Source organism: Alligator mississippiensis, chromosome 2, assembly GCF_030867095.1.
Source record: "Alligator mississippiensis isolate rAllMis1 chromosome 2, rAllMis1, whole genome shotgun sequence".
NCBI classification, from domain to species: domain Eukaryota; kingdom Metazoa; phylum Chordata; order Crocodylia; family Alligatoridae; genus Alligator; species Alligator mississippiensis.
The window spans coordinates 215692314-215714141 of NC_081825.1; the positions used below are offsets into that span (position 1 = coordinate 215692314).

The 21828-nt window shown below is 44.2% G+C and overlaps 1 protein-coding gene across 5 annotated transcripts in view; it reads left to right on the forward strand.

Annotated features, from left to right (window-relative positions):
• The window catches only part of ANO1 (anoctamin 1), a 137682-nt gene that overhangs the window by 93043 nt on the left and 22811 nt on the right, over positions 1-21828 (forward strand). For 3 of the 5 annotated variants that reach the window (XM_019477055.2, XM_059722736.1, XM_006270507.4), the window contains 5 exons: positions 2719-2879; positions 13803-13885; positions 17172-17183; positions 18065-18136; positions 20330-20407. In XM_019477055.2, coding sequence (XP_019332600.1) covers positions 2719-2879; positions 13803-13885; positions 17172-17183; positions 18065-18136; positions 20330-20407 — 406 coding nt within the window. The remainder of the gene's footprint in view (positions 1-2718; positions 2880-13802; positions 13886-17171; positions 17184-18064; positions 18137-20329; positions 20408-21828) is intronic. The other 2 variants (XM_019477056.2, XM_019477058.2) reach the window with 1 other exon arrangement.

Below are 21828 nucleotides of genomic sequence, written 5' to 3' on the forward strand. Positions count from 1 at the left end.
TAAAAAAAAATTAAGAACCATCAGCAAACTCTTGCTAGGAACTGTTCTGAAATAATGATTCAGGCTGATTTGTTGTAGGTGTCTTTTTTCATAATTGTAGAGCAATTTATTTAATAATGTAAAAAAACCCTAGCAAAACTGCATTGGTGTAGCAAGATCACTCCACAAATGGTGGATGTTAACACTGCCTGTTGAAATAATACATAACTACTGTGTACATGGAGACAAAACAAGAATGTATAGGTCTAAAATAGACAGTGTGGCCAAATCACTAAAATACAGGGCCCTACTATATTGTTACTAAATAATGTAATAATTTATTCATTATAAATTTTCAAAAAGACCTCTCATTTTGCATCTCCAGTTTTTCTTCTATGATCAAGTACATAATCAACTGTAGAATTTAGATATGGGCAAGAAATAAAGATACCTACACTGCAGGTTAAGTAATTGTATATCTAAAGACTGGTCTGCTCAGGTGGCTTTGTATCAGTTCGGTAACTGACAAGGTTTAGACAGCTTGACCAGTAGGGCTAAGTACAGACAGTCAAAAAGCCTGAGACTGAATCAATTCAATCTTCATAGGTTAGTCTAAGCTGTATAGCTTGAACTGATAAGCAAGTGAACAGACATACACTTTTGATTCCAAAAATGCAGCCACGTGTCTGCAGTGGCCCAGGCCAGAAGCTGGGGGGGGCACTAGAGCACACCTCCCTGCTTGGCTAGAGCAGACAGCTTGGGCCAAGGCTAGCTCATCCACTCTGCAAGAGGGGGATTGCAGGGGAGGTGCAAAACCTCTTGGAATGCTGGGAGTCCATGGGCACTGACAGAAGTAACAATTTTCCCCCAATCTGGCCACAGAAAGCAGTTTATAGCCATGACCAAACAAAAGTGCACAGCTGCAGACAGCTTCAAAAATAGCTGATCAGGTGAAAATCTGACCTGTCATTGAGGGGTCAGATGAAGACATTTCAGAACAGAGCATCTTCTGTAACTTGCGTCTCTGCTGCCTCCCAGCCTATCACTGTTTTCAGAACGGGAGTGGGGAAAGACAATGGAGGGAGTTCGGTCTGGGAGGTTTTCAGCCTCCACTGGAAGGTGGGGCAGATATATTGGAACCCCCCTGAGGTGGAGGGCTCCAATTCACCTACCCAACCCTCCAGTGCTGACTGGGGAACCACTAGAATGAGCTCCCTCCACTCCCTTTCCCCCATCCTGTTCTGAAAACTTTGCAGCCTAGCAGGGAGCAGGGGCTGTTGCTAGATTCCCCTCCCCACTAGAACCCTAGAACCAATGGTGAACTTCTGTTTGTTCCAGGGGATTGTAACTCAGAACGCTTCCTGCAATGCATTCTCAGTTACAGCGGGGAGCTACACTTCTGTCTGAGCCCTGTGACTTTACTTGAATTGGTAGGGGATCTTGGACAGAAGTTCAATAAACCAATTAACTGAAATCAGTTAAGTCTGATAAGACATCCATCCAGGTTTAACTTAAACCAGTACTGGCCATTTTGAAAGTGGTTTTCCTGCACTGAACTTCTGTTGTGTTACAGATTTGAACCAGTTTCTGATCACTTCATGTGTAATTTCTGTCCCTAGCCTAAAAGACATCTCTAATGGAGAGAACTTCTGGTGGTAGAAAGCCAGCAAACCTGTTCTTTTGCTAACCCTAACTAGCCCCCAACATAAGGATTTTCTGAGGGGACACTGTCTCTTTGCTCTAGGTGCTAGAATGCTGCTGGGAACCAAAGACAGCCAGTCATAAATTACACAGAGCAACTAAGGGGCTGCTACAATATATGCTGTATGCTGGCACAAGTTAAGCAAATTTTGCACGTACCCCCACCAATTGTGTCCAGCTGCGTTAAGTAGGACTAGAGAATTAGCCCTTGAATCTGTCAGTTTCACATGCTAGTGATTACCTCTACAAATAACTGTAAGAACAAAATTAGCATTTTGGTTAAGGTCCCTTTAAAAATATTGAGCTGTGATGCACATATATTGTGATAATAATGATAGATCCCAGGTACTTTCTTATACTATTCAGCAATTTAGGGCTAGACTAATAGATGGTCTCTCTTTCCCATTAACTGGAGTGCAGGACAAAGCCAAAAACACTGAACCAATTTCATTTAACATGCTTCTAAAATTATCATCAAATGCCTTGCTCTAAGGTCATACATCTCTTATATCACAGTGCCAGAAAAAAGAAAAGTTAGAAGATAGTCTGGAGCACAGTAAAGAGGAGAAACAGTTCTATTGAGGCACTAAATTGGATCTCAGGAGATCTGGGAGCAATTCTTAGCTGTTATATACTTAATCCCTCTGTGCCTGAATGTCCCACATGTAAAATGGGGATATTTCCTTTCTCCTATCCCTTGTATGACTTCTCTATATACATTATAAGTATTTCAGGATAGGCACTAACTCATTCATTATATTTAACATAGGCAATTATTTGCTCCTAACACTTGACCTGAATGGAAGTTGGACCTGGGGCCATAGCGAGGACTTGATTTTGACTGGGACTTCTAGGTCCTCCTGTAATTTAAGAAGTAAAGTAATCAAAGGGAGAGAGATGGGTATTCATCAGTATTTCAGAATGAACATCCATCAGTGACATATAACGTGTAGAGGAGAGATGAGATGACTGATGAAAAGAGACAATTGGAGAATGGAAAATGACTTGACCTCAACCTTTGCATTTGTTTTATTGCAGCATGGAGATGTGTGACCAGAGGAACAATATCACCATGTGTCCTTTATGTGACAAAACATGCAGTTACTGGAAAATGAGCTCTGCCTGTGCCACTGCTCGAGCAAGTCACCTCTTTGATAACCCAGCAACTGTCTTCTTCTCTGTCTTTATGGCTCTATGGGGTAAGAACATATGTGGTTTTGATGCGGGTTTTTAATTCTCTTAAATATAGCAGGAAAATCACCAAAAGGTAATGTAATATGTTTAAGCTTGGAGAGTTGATTATGTCAAATCCTTTTAAAATCCTTTTCCCATTGAAGTGCCACCCCTAAATTTACATTGTAGACTAAAAGCTAAAATTCAGAAAGTTGCTCAGATGAATATGAAATGAAATTGGTAAGCTTCTGTCAGAAAAACTGCAGTGTGGTATGTCTAAATTTCATTAAGGGGATTGCACAGCTTGCCAACAAAATCTATTTGCAGAGCCAGCTTTCAAATTAGTACATTACCAGCAAGATGTATAGCATACTTTTTGGAAGGGGGATTTGAAAAGAACAAACCATGATTGATTCTTGATTTTTGCTCCTCAGTGTATTTCAGTTTATCCAGAAGCATGCATGCACATAGCAACACAAACCCAGAACTCCTACGTTGTCTAATTATTTGTCTGTTCCTGACCATTCCCCCATAAGCTTCTGAGCTTGCCTCTTAAAATTTCTGCTTTAGTTCCCACCTTTAAGATTAACTTATTAATATCAGCTCTTTGGAGAAGTGTTGTGAGAACTTATTAGATAAAGTCTGGGAAGTGTTTCATAAGAATTTCGTGTTATTACAGTCATTTCAGCTGGGCTCCCTATGCGGACAGTAGCCCAGACAGTACCAGAAAACCATTACATACCATAGTTCTGTTCTAGAGAGATTTATTGCCCGACTAGCACAAAAAATCTTTCCTTGAAATATAGAACTCTGTAGAAACCTAGTTAATCAAGATCATTTCCCCTGAGAACTGGCATAAGGGAGATGTATACTTTTAACTAGTTTGGTGATGAGATTGAAATCCAAGTTCTAAAATCATCTTTGTGCATGATATCTACTTGCTGGGAGAGGGCGCAAGTGAGTCCTACCTTGCTTTGGAAGCCTCACAGTGGTCTTGAATGAAGAAGAAACCTGATTAAGTTATAGATTAAGGATAGGCTGGAAAATGGCCTGCTCTCAGTCAGATGAGCTTCAGCAAGGACAAGTACAAAGTCCTGTATGTGGGACAGAATAATTGCGCACACAAATATAGACTAGGGAATGACTGAGTAGGCTGCAGTACTGCAGAGAAGGACTTGGTGGTTACAGTAAACCATAAGCTGAAAATGAGCCAAGAGCATGCTTTAGTTTTTAAAAAAGCCAATAGTATATTGGGTTGTATTAACAGGAATGTCACTTGCAAATCAAGGGAACTGATTCTTTTGTTCTGTTCAGCATTGGTAAGGCCTCAGTTGGAGTACTATGTCCAGTTTTGGGACCCACACTTCCAGAAAGATGTAGATAATTTGGAAAGAGTCCAGCACAGAGCAACAAAATGATTAGGGGCTTAGGAGACAAGACTTATAAGGAAAGGCTGAAAGAACTATAAGTATTTAGTCTGGAGAAACAAAGACTGAGGGGAGATTTGATAACAGTCTTCAAATATCTCATCCTTACAGAGAGGATGAAGATGGGATTTTCTCTGTGGCTGTAGGGGACAGGAATAAGAGTAATGGCCTCAAGCTTCAGCAGTATAAATTTAGGTTGGAGATTAGGAGGAACTCTCTGACTATGTGGGTTGTCAAACACTGGAACAGGCTACATAGAGAAAATATAGAACCTCCATCCTTGGAAGTGTTCAAGAGAAGGTTAGACAGACACTTGGCTGACATGGTTTAGCCAGGGAAGATCCTGACTTAAGCAGTGGGCTGGACTAGATGACCTTGTGAGGTCCCTTCCAGCCCTACTTTCCTATGATCCTAAGTGGCTACACACACTCTCTATGCCAGAAGTTTTTTGTATTGACAATATCTACACGTTAGTGCCAGGGTCCAAACTCACACCACCAAGGAAATAAGCTCCACCTACCCACTCCTGCTCCCTGTGCATCTGTTCCAGACTTGGGGTGGTGACAACACCCTAGAGGTGACCCTCCATGACTGGTTTTATAGAGTGACCAAATTTCTGCCATATTTCTACATTTGACACATGCAGAATGGCTTATTCCCTAAGAAATATAACTGAGCACCATCAAGGAACCTATATATTTGTGGAACTGGTAAATGAGAATCCTGTATATAGGAACCACGAAAGAACCGTGGTTGTATTCCAGCCTAGTGGTCATACTGCAGCCCAAAACATGCATCTAAAATAGGGAAATTTATTTTGCTACCTCTAATCTCCACACTGAATAGCCACATTAGACTAGTACAGCATTATAAGCACCATGAAAAGATTGTTGCCCAAACTATAAACCAGACCTTTATGTTTGAGTAGTGTTCTCCATTTTAGATGATAAACTAGCATATTTACTCTACTGGAAATGCAGAACCGGTTCCTATTTGCTGAGATATCAATTTGGACTGAGTTAAGTGGATCCTTTAAAATACCTTATCTTCCTGACCAAAGCGATTATTTTATAGAAGCTGCAAGGCCAACAGGACTGACTGACTTTTTTAGTTCAATATATGGTGATATGGGGGAGAGGAATGGCTATTTAATATGTGTCCTTTTGAGAGTTAGCTTTGAAGCGGACTTGGTGAAAGACGTAATAGGATAATCAGCAAGAAAGCTGTGGAGGAAAGCAAACCTACCTAAACTAACTATGCAGCGTTGATGAGTGATCTGCTATCTTGAACAGCATCTTGTCATGTTACTCATATTAGGAAATAGGATATAACTCAAAACAGTATGCCACGTCAGAGACTTTAAATAGTCTGACTCTCAAGTGAGTAATCAAATATCTGCCCTCTCTTGCCTATGCTCACTCTCAATGTAAAATGACAGGTATCTTAGTTGAATACTAGTCAAATATGTCATGACATGGAATATTCTGTTCCAAGTCAATAAGGTTGTTTGTTTCATAGTTTCATAGTTGGTAGGGTCGGAAGTGACCTGAGCAGATCATCAAGTCTGACCTTCTGCCATGGCAGGAAAGAGTACTGGGGTCAAATGACCCCAGCAAGTTGTTCATCCAGCCTCTTCTTAAAGCCCCCCAGGGTAGGAGCCAGTATCACTTCTCTTGGAATTTGGTTCCAGATCCTAGCCACCCTGACAGTCAAGTAGCGCCTCCTGATATCTAGCCTGAATCTACCCTCTGCCAGCTTGTGACCATTATTTCTTGTCACTCCTGGGAGTGCTCGGGGGAACAGGGACTCCCCCAATGCCTGCTGGTCCCCTCTGACTAGTTTGTAAATGGCCACTAGATCCCCCCCTCAGCCTTCTCTTGTGGAGGCTGAACAGGTTCAGGTCCCTTAGCCTCTCCTCATAGGGCCTGCCCTGCTGCCCCTGATCAAGCAGGTGGCCCTCCTCTGGACCCTCTCCATGTTGTCTACATCCCTCCTGAAGTGCGGCGCCCAGAACTGGACGCAGTACTCCAACTGTGGCCTGACCAGTATCACATAGAGGGGGAGGATCACCTCCTTGGACCTGTTTGAGATGCATCTGTGGATGCATGACAAGGTACAGTTGGGCTTCCTGACTGCTTCCCGACATTGTCAGCCCATGTTCGTTTTGGCATCAATAATGACTCCAAGATCCTTTTCTGCCTCTGTACTGATGAGAAGGGAGTTCCCCAGCCTGTAGGTGTGCTGCTGGTTCTTCCTCCCCAGGTGCAGTACCCTGCACTTTTCAGTGTTGAAACCCATCCTGTTCTCATCCGCCCACCCTTGTGGAACTTGTGTTCCACAAGTTAATAGAATACTGTTCTCATCCATTTTAGGGTTAATGCATGCAATATACCTTCTATCTCCATTGTATGAAAGATGTTTTTTAATTTAACCTTCACACCTGTATGGATCAGGGAAAATTTTTAGACCTGTAGAACTGAGGTACAGAAAAGTAAAGGCCCTAATACAGGGGTGGGCAAATATTTGGGCTGGAGGGCCATTTAGGGAGTTTTGGTGAGCTGTTGCACCCTCACTGCCCCCCACCAACAGCTCACCAAAACTCCCTAAGTGGTTTGCCCCACACTCAGCCTTAGGATCGGGCTGCAAGTGGGCGTCTGGGAGCAGGGCAGGTGAACGGGGCTGGGATCAGGATCACAAGGCAGTGACAGCACAGGGCTGGGGCCCAAGGTAGGCTACCTATATGCTCCTGTCCATGGAACCAGCATTCATCGCAGGGGCATAAGGGCAGCAGATTGTGTCTTTGCCCCGGGCCCCATCCTCGTGCTGTCACCACCCCGCAATCACATTCCCAATCCTGATCCCAGGCCTCACTTGCCCATCCCATTCCTAGATGCCATAGTCCCATCCCATCTGCCCTGCCTGTGTGGGTCCCGGGATGGTCTCCATGGAGACTCCACCCACCTACTTTGTCCAGTGTCCCCAGCAGTTGGCGTGGGCTGGATGGGCTGGGGTACCAAGGTAGTAGGACTGGGTCTGACAGTAGTGGCAGAAGTTAGCAGCAGCAGCTAGAAGGAGCTGCCATTTCCAGGGCTGCTGGGGAGTGAATCTGGCTGCTGCACGCCCCCCAGCCTCTCTGCACATCTGAGAGCAGCAGGACTGGCCACATGCACCATGGGCCAGGCTGCACTCTGAACCTGGGCTACAGGGGCCAAGGGACCCACTGTGGGCCAGAAAAAATCACTGGGTGGGCCAGATCTAGCCCACAGGCCATGTTTTGCCCACTCGTATGCTAATACAAAAATAAATAAATAAAATAAGGTAAGCACATACCAACTTTAATTGTACAAATAGTGACATTGACTTTGATAGCACTACTTATATGCTTTGAGTTACTTAAATTCAATCCAGTTCTCTGTCTTGACTTTGAAATTCTCTATTTTAAAGTAAGGCCTAAGGGCCGAAACAAACTTGGTCTCAGAGGTACCTAATAGTACTTATGTGGAATTTAGGCACCTAAGTGTCAAAACTTGAACCCAAATTGGCTCTGCTCCACAAGACACCAAACTCAACAGGTATCTAAACTCAGGCAGTTCCTCTAATTTGGACTGCTATGCTCCCTAGGCACCCGGATGTGGACTTCTGAGCATTCATAGAAGTAATCCAGTTTGATCTTCCCTGATTCCTCAACTTTATTGTAATCCTGTTTGGTGCTAGGGAGATGCTTAAGTCCCCAGGGGAATCCAAGCTATGAGGTGTTCTCAAAGCATTGCTAATTCACATCCACAGCATTAAATGCATTTGTGGTAATAATGATGCCCACTTTTTACGTAGTGTTCAAAGTACCCAAGTGTTGGGAGACCTGGCTTCCAGACCCTCCTCACCCTGAGAAAGTTTAAAGTAGCATGTATTAGTCCCCAGGGCTAGGGACAGAAATTCCACATAAACCATTATAAGTGATAGGAAACTGGTTCAAATATGCAACACAGAAGAAGTTTGGTGCACTTAAACCACTTTCAAAATAGCCAAAACTGGTTTAAGATAAACCTGGATGGATGTAGTATCAGACTTACCTAATTTAGGTTAAATCAATTTTGTGAACTTCTGTCCCGGCTCCCCTCCAGATTCAGGTTAACTTAAAGTCCTCTAGCATTCCAGGATGCTTTGCACCTCCTCCACAAATCTTCCCCATCCCCTTGCCCCCACCACAGGGTGGACAGGCTAGCTTTGGCCCAAGCTGTCCACTCCAGCCAAGCAGAGACATGTGCTCTAGCACCCCCCAGCTTCTGGCCTGGGCCACTGCAAGTATGTGGCTGAATTTCTGAAATCAAAAGTGAATGTCTGTTCACTTGCTTGTTGGTTCAATCTATGCAGCTTAGACTAACCTGCAAAGATTGAATCAATTCAATCTCAGGCTTTTTGGCTATCTGTACTTAGCCCAGGAGTGTGTTGTAACTGTCAGCTTATAGAATATCTTAGGTGAGTGCATCCTCAACCCCTCCTGTTGAATCTGGGCCTCTGAGCGGCCAAGAAGGCAAGAGTTACAGAGCTAGAATGAGACAAACAAAAAGGATGTGTGGCTCTATGGCCTATACTTATAGCACACCTCAGAGAAGAGGGTCTGGCTTCTGGTTCCTGCTCCTAAGGTTATTTCTATTTGTAACCAATAATTGCCGAATATAAAATGTAGATAGAGTCGTGGCAGCAAGACTCAGTAGCCAGGAATGCCAGAACAATAGGCTACTGCATGCTCTCTCTCTTGCTTGCTGCCAAGACTGAAATAAAGTAATATTGAACTTTTTCCAAAGGAATAAATCCTGTTTTTTCTTTTGGTATGAAATCTATTCCAGAACCACTCAGAATCCAGATGATTGTAAGTAATCTAGAAAGCCATCTTCCAGAACCTCTGAGTTATATTTGCATTGGTGGACACAAAAAACCTGAAAATGCATGTATGTTTGGCAAAAAATAGCCCCTTGCTACTGCTTTGTACTTTGCACATTCACTTGCTGCTTTTCATCTGAGCTAAGAGCTGGCTGTGTTTCAGATGTAATATTTTCATTTTACATTTTTGTAAGTCAGTCCTATAAAATGACTTCTAGTAGGAGCAAGAAACAATGTGTTTCATTTTCCGTTTTTTTTTGCTGTATGTAAAAAGAGACCGCAATGTAAGAACTCCCAAAGCTACAGGGAAAGGGAGAGAATTCCAGGATTATGACATAGTCTGTTTAATAGTATAATTATAATGGTCCCAACTTACAAGAAGCACAAGAATTGTAATTGGAGTTCAGTTTTAGGCTTTGTACATAAGATTTTCACATGGAGGACTGATGAATGTCTTCAGCTTAATCTGATTCCAATCATACTAGTGTCTTTTCCTTTGTATTAGTTTCTCTTACCTGCAGTGTTGTACTGAATATCATGGCAAATCTTGCTGAGAACATCTGTTACTATTCACTACAGAGAAACTCTCATGGGGTTTGCCATTCTCAGTAGATTTGCCTCTTTCATAATTACTTATTTATTGCACAGGTCTAAATTATTCCCAACATGAAAATATGTCCTTTGAGGGTTGCCTTAACCACAAAAGGCAGATAGAATGATAAATAGTGGAACTTTGTTATAACTTGAGGAGTTGCTTTCACAGTGTTTCTTTTCTGTAAGTCTACTGAGTTTAAATTAAAATTAATGCTACATCATGGCTTGCTTTACAACAGCCACTAAAAGACTCCATCTTTAACCATCTTTCCAATACAGATTAACATACTTCTTTCTACACATCATTTTTGTACTGGTATAACTGTCTCAGTTGTGATGCCATTAGTTACTGAGGGTATGTACCGAAGTTCCAGCAGCCTGTCAGGGAGGCACTCTAACTATGGTGCCTTACGCAAAATGCCAAGAGTTAGCAAGCTATTGAACCCAACCGGAGTTTGCCTTTTGGGTGGGGGAGGCTCAGAGACTGCTTGCACTGGCTGAAGCCAGAGGTGGAGGCACTCCAGCAGCCTCCCCTCAAAACCCCAGTAGGAGCAGCCGGACTGGGCCCACCAGGAAGGGAGGCTCCATTTCCACCCCCCACTCTCCACCCAGGTCTGAGTGCAGCAAGCCTCTGCTGCTGTCAAGATACTTGAGCAGGGGGCAGGGGAAAGGGAGACCACCTCCCTCCTCCTACTGCACAAGCCCAGTCCAGCTCCCCCTAACACCTCAGCAGGGGTAGCTATGCCAGGTCCGCAAGGCAGGGGGGCTCCATTTCCCAACCACCCCCCAGCTTCAGGCACAGCAGTCTCTGCTACTGTCAGGATGCTCGTGCAGGGGGCAGGAGGAAGGGAGGACCCTGTTGCATGGACCCAGCCCAGCTCCCAGTAAGACTTCAACATGGGTAGCTGGGGCACGCATGATGGAGATGGGATAGGGGGAGTCCCTTCCCCCCATGCCTGGCTGTGCAGGGAGGAGACAGGTTTTCAGAGGCTTTGCTGAGCCCTGCAAAGCCACATGGGATGCAGGTTCCCTAAGGCTCTGTGCCCTAGAGCGCCCTTGTCTAATACTACATTAGATGAGGGGTTAAATTACCAGCACAGGCACCTGTGAACCAGTATAACAGTTTCAATGCTGCCAGTTAAAGCAGCATACCCATTTAGGCTAGGAGCAGACATTCAAAAAGCCAAAGCATGAATTGACTCAACCTTTGCAGGTTAGTATAACCTGCAGAGAGTTAACCAATTTGTAACAGAATAGACATGGGGGGACATGCCTGCAGTTGCTCAGGCCAGAAGCCAGGGGTGCTAGAGGGCACCCTCAGCTGCAGGGAAGCTGTGCTGGGGGTGGCATGGCCAGTTTTGGCTGAACTGGCCAGAGTGGGGTTTAATTCCTTCCTCCCTGTCTGACCAGCAGGAACCCGAGCCATGTCTGCCCGTTGCTGCAGTACTGGGCACCATGGCTCCTGAGGCAGAATGGGCAGGGAGGGAGGTTAGTCTCCCCTTTACCACTTCTGGCAGCTGGGTCTGCCCTCCCCTGTCACTGCTGCGCTCACTCCCCGTGGTGGAATAGGCCCCTGCTGTCCCCTTTGTGGAACGACAGAGGGAGGGATAATAACTTCATTCCTGCCCCCACCAAGGGGCCCTACAGGCTGGCTGTGCCCCCGATGGGCCACTGCAGTGGGAGGGGGCAGGACCCTTGGTGGGGACAGCAGTCCGTCATAATGTCTGGCAGTGCGAGCCCCTTCCTGGCCAGAGCCCTGTCCCATCACGGTTGCTCCCCCCTTGCCACTCCAGCGGCTAGGCAGGGGCACGGCCAGACACCACGGGCTGGTCAGATCTGGCCTGCAGAGGGGCTTTGTCTGGCCCCAGCAGGTCCCTCAGTCCCATCAGGCCAAGGTGCCACTCCCTGGGCATGCAGCAAGGCTGGGGCTGCTCTGTGGTGGGACTGCCTTTCTCAGCAGCCCAGCCACAGCAGCTCCTTTGCTGCTGCCACTGGTCCGAGCCCCATGGTACAGGCAGGGACCAATGCACACAGCCCCAACCCCGCACACCCCATGCCAGGTCTAGGTTCACCCATTCAGGCTGAGCAGCAGAGGTGGGAGAGACACTGCTACTCAGTGGAGGGGGAAAGCAGCTCCTCCCTGTCCCTCTCCCAGCGCTTCCAGGTGCATCCACCCAGAGCCTGTGCGGGGCTGCCCTGTGTATCCTCTGTGTCACCACCACTTCTGGGCTGCCCCATGGGACAGGCAGTGGCAGCAGAGCAGACACAGGGCAGCAGTGCTGGCTCCAGGTAGCTGCAGCAGGAAGCACTAGCAGCTGGAGAGGGAGGGGTCCCTTTTGCCCCACGCCCATGCCAGGCTTGCCCATCTGGGCTGAGCAGCAGTGATGGGGAGAGAAACTGCTGCTCAGCACAGGGCAAAAGCAGCCCCTCCCCTTCCCACCGCTGGCACTTCCTGCTGCAGCCGAGTTTGTGAAGGGTGTGGCTGTGTGTGGGGGGGGCATAGGGTATTTGGGGGGTTGTGTATATGTGGGGGGTTGTGGGAGCAGTGTGTGGGTGTACGGCATTTGTGGCTTCTGAAGGAGGGTGGGGGTTGTGGGGACTCCCCCAACATTCCCCCCATGGTGCAGCAGCAGGTGGAGGTGCTTAGGGTGATTTTGCCTGGCACAGGCACTGGTGTCCGGCATTGCACAGCTCCAGCCAGTGCTGCACATCACAGTGAGAAGCACAGCCCCTGCCAGGCTGTTTTTTTCATTGGTGCTCCCTGTCACGCACATGGAGCCCCCACACTCATGCCGTGCCAGAGAGAAGCCCCCTATGCTGGAGCTGGCTGCCTTTGCTGCTCTCTGCCGTGCAAGGAGCAGAGAAGGCAGCCAGCTCTAGTGAATGGGGTTTCCCTCCCCTGCTGCGTAAGTGTGGGGGCTGCGCTTGGTTGGCGTGGAGCACTGGCCAGAGCTGCTTGCTGCTGGGCATGAGCACCCCCACCTGCTGCTGCTGCTGCTGCCTGCCAGGGCTGCACACCATGGGAGGAGTGTGGGAGGGGGGTCCCCACACCCCCCACCCTCCCTCACCCACACTCTGCCCACCTGAGGCCCACACTGCTGCGCACCCCCTGGGTGCAGGCTCCACACTGCCACCAGCCCCATGCTCTGTGCTCCCACCCAGCTGCAGCTCTGCCCCCACCATCACTGCTTCTCTACTTGCTGTCTGGAGCGAGCAGGATGCTGGGGAAGCCAAGCAGGTCCTCAGCAGTTGCAGCAGTGGTGGCAGCAGCCCCACCCAAAAGCTGGCTGTTGGCCAGGTCAGGCCCTTCCACCCGCAAGAGTGGGAGCGAGGCTCAATAGGGTATTTTGGGGGCTTGCGTATATGTGGGTGCCTCACTCCCACCCTCATAGGTGGGAGGGCTGAGCAGGGTACAATTAATTGGTGGGTGCCATGGGCTGGATGAAAGAGCTCAGTGGGCTGGATGTGGCCCGTAGGCCATATTTTGCCCACCCCAAGTTAAAATATGGCTTTTGTCTGTGAACACAGCACAGTTCCGTTCGGATTGCTTGGCAGCCACATACAGATGAAGCTTAGAAGTATTGTTCCTGACAAAATATGTAATATTTGTCTGTCTACCTACCTCCCTCCCTAGTGTTTGGTCACCAAATTCCCTCAAGATCCTTAATTAACCATCTGTCTACCCACTAGCAGGTAAAAGCACAAGATCTGTGAGTGTATGAGAGAATGCGACTCTTCTGGTTTTTATAGCTAATGAGTTAGCTTAGAGAGTTAGGCCTTACTATTTCCCAGATAAATGTTATTGATCAGACTCTGTATGATGAGTACAGTTAAGAGCCTGAAAGTATCAGACTGGCTCTGCTCGGTGGAAGGCCTCTGGATTTACATAAGGGTGAACAATAATAAATTTGGCCTAACGTGCCAAAGCAGTGAGGTTTACATATTGAGGCAATCCTTAAGAACAATTTGATTTTAAAGGCTTTGTAAATGGTCCAAATAATTATGCTTAAAAAAACCCAACCCTCTTTCTTTTCTTTGCATTTCCAGCTGCCACATTTATGGAACACTGGAAGAGAAGACAGATGCGTCTCAACTATAGATGGGATCTGACTGGGTTTGAAGAGGAGGAGGTTAGTTTTAAAGTCATTTTGAACTGATGTCATTTTATGATTTTGTTTAGTTTCCATAATTAGATCTAAGTGATTCCTTCTAGATATCACTAGAAGGAATACTGAGAGAGATTTTTGCAGTACTTCTTTGATCCAAAAGAAGAAAATCCTTGTTGTGAATATTTTTTGAGTTTATTATACAAGTGTATTACTAGCACATATTGTTTCCATAGAAATATAAGTGTATAGCCACAAAACAATGTTACTAAGTCACACCTACTTGAGCAGACATGGAATATATAGCTCATATGTGTAGCTGGCTCTAAAAAGAGTGCTAAAAGCTAAGACACTCATTCTTCTTGCATTAAATTGCTATGAATAAGGAATGACTCTACCAAAGCTGATGAAGTTATATTATCATAAAAACCACCAAAGCTTCCATTAACTTTAATGATGCAGGATCAAGCCCTAATTTGGCAAATCTTTTGGAAAATATTGCTTAAATGTATGGAACACTTCACAGGAATAGTGGAATGCAAATGTGGGGGTAATGTTTGTACATGTGCCAGAAACTTTTAGGCAAGCTTTATAATAAACATGTTTGAGAGTGGAAGGATTGAGAAATTCAAGCAAAAGATTGCTAAATTTATATTCAAATGAATATGTATATGCAGCTATGAGAATGGGTAGGGGAGGAAACTTCATCCATTAGAACTGATTTTCTTCTTCTTTTTTTTTTTTTTTAACATTCTGACATTATCACAAGGGATCCTGGTTTCCTCTGCTTAAAAATTGCAAATTCTGTGATAAAAAATGCAAATTCTCTGATTAAAACCCCCCCAAATCCGTGATTAAAATGAAACAGCATTTCATGGGCGGGCAGGGGGCAACTCACCATGGTGGTGTGAGACTTGCAGTGTCAAGAAGCTTCCCTGCCCCTCCCTGCTCTGCCCTGCTGCACTGGGTCCCACCCACTGTGCTGTAGAGGCCCTGGGGGGGAAGGCAGCAGGGTGGAGAGCCCAAGCCCTCAGCAGGCAGCCCTCTCTGCCCCTGCCACGCACACATCTGAGGGGCACATGCTCCCCCCCCATGCACCACTGGGAGTGCTCATAATGCTGGGGAGCCAGGCCCACCCCCCACCACCCCCAGATGAGCTGCCCATGGCTCTGTCTCTCTCCCTGCCGGGGCCTTGTGGCCACGCATCCCAACCCCAGGCCCCATGCACAGCAGCAGCCCTAGCCATGCTCAGCTCCCTCCATCCTTCCCTATGGGGGCCTCAATCCCCACTCCTCCCCACCAGACGTACCTGTGGGAGCTGCTCTCCAGGCTGCCTGGAAGACGTGCATGTGTGAGCGCACACATGCACATGGCCACCTCTGCCTTATTGCCCTCCTTCTACTCCCCCCCAGCCCCTTGCAGGCTGGAACTCTGCCAGCCTGCAGAGAGCTCTTTGCAAAACTGGAAAATTTACAGGTTTTTCCGTTAAAACAAAAAATCCACATTTTTCTCGGTTAAAAGGGAATATCTGCTGTTTTTGCCGTTTTTCTGCAGGAAACGAAAAACTCAGATCCCTGATTATCACTAAGGGCCCGATTGAGAGTCTAGTGAAGACAGTGATGCTCTTACCACTGACTTCAACAAGCTTGAGATCGGACTTAGCTGTGCAATTCATTTGTGCCATTCCATAACATTTTAAAAGCCCCACTAGCTTCCATAAAATCTAGACCCTTTATCCTTGGTCAGAAATGTATTTCTTAGTTTTGTGTTTTTGGGCACTGTATTAAAATTATAGCTGCCCATGAAATCTGAATATACTTGAAACATATGCAACAAACATGCATTCATTAAATCATGTGAACATGTTTTCCATAGACCTTCTATTAAATCATGTGTCATATTACCTGTTAGGCTGGATATAATTATTGTATACTCATTTTCTTTTATTAATTGAATTCTTCATAGAAACTTTGGTTTCTAAGGGTGTTGTTACATGTTACAGTTCACGCATGCTAACTCTAACAAATTTCAGGCAGTCTTAAAATTAGTATGTGCTGTGAGCAGTCACACGTTAAGGGTTAATACCTTCTCTAATCTGCATAGCTCTATTTGTGGTGAGAGACATGGTAAGCAGGGGTATGGCTAGGAGCTGCCAAGTCTGCCCCATAGCTGTGCAGCTCTCCAGTGGGTCCCTGCTCACCCGCCACCTCCCTCCTCCTGCAGTTCCCCAGCAAGCTCCCCACTCATCAACCCCCACTGACCATCTACACCATGTCTCCCTAGTCATTAACAGCTACTCAGCAATCCCTGGCTCTCTCAGTCCAGGACAATAGTGTTCTGGTTAATAGATTGTCCACATGGGGTTGGTGGGGTTTGGAGGGGTGCATCCTTGGATACTGGAGGACCATAAATTGCTGGCATTTGCCCTGTGGAGCACATTGACTTCACTGCAACATGAGCTGCCTAACACCAGCTAGAGATAGTCCTTGCCCAAAGATGCATAACTTTGAGGTGCTCACAGAACACTTAGCTTTTTCCTTCTTTAATGTGCAGACACTCCTATCTCAAGAACATTTAACGTGTTGGAAAGGTATTGTCTAACAACACCCTAAGACCACAGTCCTATTAGGTGCAAGCAGTCTGTACCCATACCATTTGCAGGATCAGCACCTATCATATTGGATGAGAATATGAGGATATCTTTGCTAGAAACCATGAGGCAACTGCTCTTTTATTTTTGGTATCTTATTAGCACACATGACAGTGAAAAGGATTAACTGTATCTTTCCAATGGCTGTTCCATTCATAGCTGCATTCAGAGTTCTCTGCAGCAAGAGCAATGTGTTACCAGAGAAAGCAGCTGCTAATACAGTGTATTTTACTTTTCCTTCAATGCACTCAACTCTAGTAAACACAGCCCTCAGTTCAATAAAGCATTCAAGCATCCACTTAAGAAAAGCCAATGGAAAATAAGCAGGTGGCTAAGCATTTTGCTGAATTAGGGTCACAAGTGGCAAGCAAAAATACTGAAATATCTAAGCTGGTGGTGTTTTTGGGGGACATTTATTTAGTAAACTCAGTAAGGTTTATTTATACAGGAGATATTCAGTACTATCAGTACATCTTCAGTGTGAACACAGGAGCAGACTGCTTTCACCTGATTATGTCTAGTGAATCCACAGTACCTACTATTTACTTTTGTGTGATTCTTTAAAAAAAATATGAAGCCAGTATAATTTGCAACAGTTAAGTAATCATATTTTTGTTTTGTTTTGTTTTTTGTTTTGTTTTGTTTTCTGGTTCCCTGAAGGAGGCAGTCAAGGTTTGGAAACATTTTTTTTTGTAATTGCTCTACCTTTTTTATTACCTATCAACTGGTGAAAGGTATCTTTTGGTGTCACCTATTTCTTTTTTTTCCAGCATCTGATTTCCTTTAGAACTACCACTACAATGATTCTTTCTTGCTTTTTTCCCATTAGTTGGAACTTTTTTTTTAATGCATTCTGTTTTCCATCTAGTACGTTGTTGCGTGTACTTTCTGAATCTTTTGGCTGTCTCTCTGTATTTCTGATTATTTCCTACATCTCCTCTTTTAAGTGTATGTGGCTAGTCTGATATGCAATATCTTTTTCACTGAAAATATACTTTCCTATGGCTGTTGCCACAATTCATTCATGTTTGTGAGTGTCCAAACTTAATCTGTCTGAGACTTTCATTGTCAACTCGCTAAGACCTCAAGTGCTACACACGTTTAACCTAAATTATAACAGATAATAGCTGCCCTCCATTAGGTGAGATTCACAGAGATTATTACAGTTAACAGCATGTAAAGTCTCTTTTTTATCCGTATAAGATGATCTTTTCAATCCAGATAAAGCATCACATACTGTGAACAGTAGTTTCTCACTATAGACTTCTGTGAGTTATGTTTGACCTACATGGAGCTACATTTGCCATCTTTGAAAAGCTCTGTAAACCTTTTTGGCTCTGATCAACCTTTCTTCCATAGCACAGAATTGAGAAGAATGCAAACTTTAAAGGTTTTAGTTACAACAGGCAATCATCTGACAATGATATGTCTAGTAAATTAGAATCCAATAATAACAACTGGAAGTAAGAAGGACATTGATTAGCATTTTTCACACAAATCTGAAGTAGGAAATCAATATTATTGCTTGCAATTAAGTATGAGTTATTTCACAGGATCATCCAAGAGCAGAATATGAAGCAAAAGTATTAGAAAAATCACTGAGGAAAGAATACAGACATAAAGAGGTATGGTAACTATATGAATTTATTTAACCAGGTAAAATCCTTTGAAACCTAATCTATTTCCAGTGGTGGGCTGACCAAGATTTTGGAAAAAACAAAAAAAAATAAAACAAAACAGAAAAAAATATAATGCTTTCACATTTAAGTTTCCGAATACTTCTGAACCCATGAATTATGTACGTCAGTGTGTACACTTCATGCATGTTAGATCTGTGCAAGTACAGAACTGTGTTCAATATTTAGATAAAGTTGAATGACAGGTGAATAACTCTATTAAAATACAAATTTGAATTAGGCTGTTAGGTAACATTTAAGAAATCTTAAGTGAATCTTGAGTCTTGTGGTATTATAAGTAATTAAAATGTCTCAATAATCCTTTCTCTCCCCCTGAGCTATCATCATGACAACATGCTAATCATTTGAGCCAAACTGTGAGGTGCTTTATACGTTCCAATCAGTGTCTGGCTGAATAAGGACTGAGCAAAACTGAACAGTAATTCATGCCTTCCTGCAGATTTTCCTGCATGAGAGGAATCTAAAAGAGAAAAATTCTTTGAGAGACCTTCTTGGAGTTTCCTCCCTGCTTTTTCAGTGGGAGTAAAGATTTCTTTCCTGGCACCACAGATGAGTTGGAATGCACTATTAAATGCCTCTAAAAGGCAAATATTCAGCCATTGGATTGGAATCTGGCTTTCTATGCTTAGATCTTAAGACATTTGTGGCTATTAAATATCCCATTGCACTTTTATTGTTACTAGGATAATAATTAATATTAATAATACTAACTCCAAATTCTTTGGCAGATTCCAGCTTCAGTAAAACTTTCTGCCTTTTTCAATATATTCCCCTTGCAATAAGGTATCCCTCACTTCTGATCCTAACTTATTTTGTGTTGTTTTGACAAATCTGTATGTCACCCCAGAGGTAGCTACATTTTAAGGATGAATGATTCAATTCTTTTGAGTCGTTTTTACAGAAAATCAACATCAGTTTAGAGTTGAAGACATGTTGGGATCCATCAAAATAAAAGAAACTATGTAAATATAAGATATATTAGTAACAGATGCCATGCATGCCATATAGACACCCAAGTAACAAGCACCTTAATAAAATAGTTTAAAATTAGATTACATTTTCTGTTTAATTTTCTCAGGTACATATATTTAGGTGTGCCTTGACTATTCTTAAAGGTTGATACTCAGCTAGTTTTGATGCATTCTAAGAAGGCTATAACATAAACTGTTTAAACTTAGCCTCTTTAATATTAAACAAGCAAACAAATAAAAAACATTTTAGTGTGGAATACCTTACTTGCAACATTGTTTAAACTACCTCTGCAAAAGAAAAAGAATTTGGGCTTCTGCCCTTTTCATGATGAATAAGTAAGGCCTGAAAAGTAGGTTTTTGTCTTTCCCAAGAAAAATGTAGAGCGCTTTCTACTCTCTTTTACTCAAGAAATTCAAGTCTCATTTAGATCAAATGACTTGTACCGGTAGTGAGTGAAGACATCTAAGTTACCAGAAAAGTGAAAGCTAAGCAGTCAAGAGCAAAAGAATCATTTAGTGATGCTGTTTAAAACTTTAGTTTGCGCATGCTTTGGACAATACCATTTTGATTTTAATAAACAAAAATGGTATGGGAGAAAAAAGTCCTTCAAATAAGGCTCAACTTATCAATACTGGGAGTTGGACATATTACTCTTACAAAGAATTAAGTAGGACACTTGAAAATTTGAACCTAAAGTTTGGCTCACAGTAACATTCCTCACAGCTTAGAGGTCCTTCAGGAAAACTATGTAAAACTATGAGAACAGAAACTAAGACAAAAAACTAAGGCAAAAATAAAATAAGCTTTTAAAAGAAAAGCTTTTCAGGCTTTCTTTATACATCATAAAGAGATAAGGAGGGCACATAACTATTTTTTAGATGTCCTTTACAGATCGCCTTTAGAAGTGAAATTTCTTCTAATTCTGGGGAGTTGTTTTGTTTTGTTTTGGGGTTTTTTTTGGGGGGGGGGCGTTGGGTTTTTTTTCCTTAATTAATCTGAAGCTGGAACACAAAGCATTGAACAAACTAATGGAGTGCTTATTGCTAACTTGCAGTGGGTAAGAGAGTCTGGGGATTAATTTAATGTTGTTAATCAGTGCTTTGTAATGTATTGCACGGTCCTTCTTTTGTTTCCTTTGATTGCCATCAGAAGCGTCGACATTTGCCAGAAGAGACAACAAACAAATGGAGACAAAGAGTTAAGACAGTCATGGCTGGGGTGAAATTGGTACATTTCATTCAAATTTATGGAAAAAACCCTCAAATTTTGAGTAATTATGGAAGACACAAATTAATTGTTTTTTCAACAAACTTTGGCTGTTGAACCTTTGTTTAATATTCACATTCTGCTGTTCTTTTTGTTCTTGTTCAGGACTCTGATAGAGACTGTATTTGTGGGTATATACAGGCATCTGGGGAGGCTTGGGGGAGGTTAGATCATGTTAAAAATGGCGACCCAATCTAACTTAGTCCACCATGGTGCAGACCCTTATACTTAGATTGCTAGTTAAGATGCTCTAAGTGCATACTATATAGAAGTTCAGGAAGGCAGACTGATCTAACAATGGCCAACCTAATCTAAGTTGTCTACCTCTGAGGTAATCTAACTTAGATTGGGTCTGGTGAGACCAATGTAACTGAACTTCTGCACAGTTCCCAACGCAGCCCTGGAGATGGGAAAGCCCAGCTGCTGGCTGCAGCTCTGGGGCTGCACTTTTCATACCCACCTCATCCCCTTGCTCCACCCCCAGATGGACAACCCCTCCTTGCTGCAGACCACCCAGCCTCCCTGCGCCCACCAAACCCCTCATCCCACAAGGCATTTCCAGTACTGGTTTAACCAGTGTTCACTGGAGCCAGGAAAGTAAGTTGGGATGGGGGAGGGGTGGGCTGTTCATCTGGAGGTAGAGGATCAGGGGGGCTAAATATAACCTCTGGTTCCAGGGTAGAGGAGAGAGTCCACAGACCCCACTAGCCCATCTAGTCCTGCCAAACCCTCGCACACACTCCTGGACCCTGCTTGCCCGCAATCCTCCTGCAGACCCTGCTTCCCCTCTGATCCCCCAGAGCCCCTCCACAGACACTTCTGGCCCCCCAAAATCCCCCTGATTCTCCCAGGACCCTCCACAGACCCTGCTTAACTCCCAGTACCCAGCATGGACTCTGCTCCAGCCTGCCCACCGCATCCCACCCCACTAGGCCCTTCATCCCAATTTACCTTGGATCAGGTAGCCATTTTTTACTTGATCTCACCTTCCCCATAACCTCCCAAATGTCAGTAGGTTTGTAAGTAGTGGGAATGGCACTGCATGGCTAATCTTTGCATTACCATGTTGGATGGATGTTGCATTGTTGCAATGGAGCATGTGCCACGTGCCGGACCAAGTAGCCTGCTGTTCTGTCAGACATCATGCATGAAATGTGTCATTTTGTACCGAATTTCAATTTCTTATTCAGTGTGGCATCATCTTCTCTATTTAACCTTGACAGTTCTATCCTCCATCTGTAATCTGACTTCATTTGTGACATTCGAAATGAGATTTTTATTCCCAAATTGTCTGAAAGAAATCAGTAGATAGTTGTTCAGATAATAGAGTGTTATCCTGGCAAGAGTTAAGGATATAAGTAACTGAACTCTTGAATAGTCCT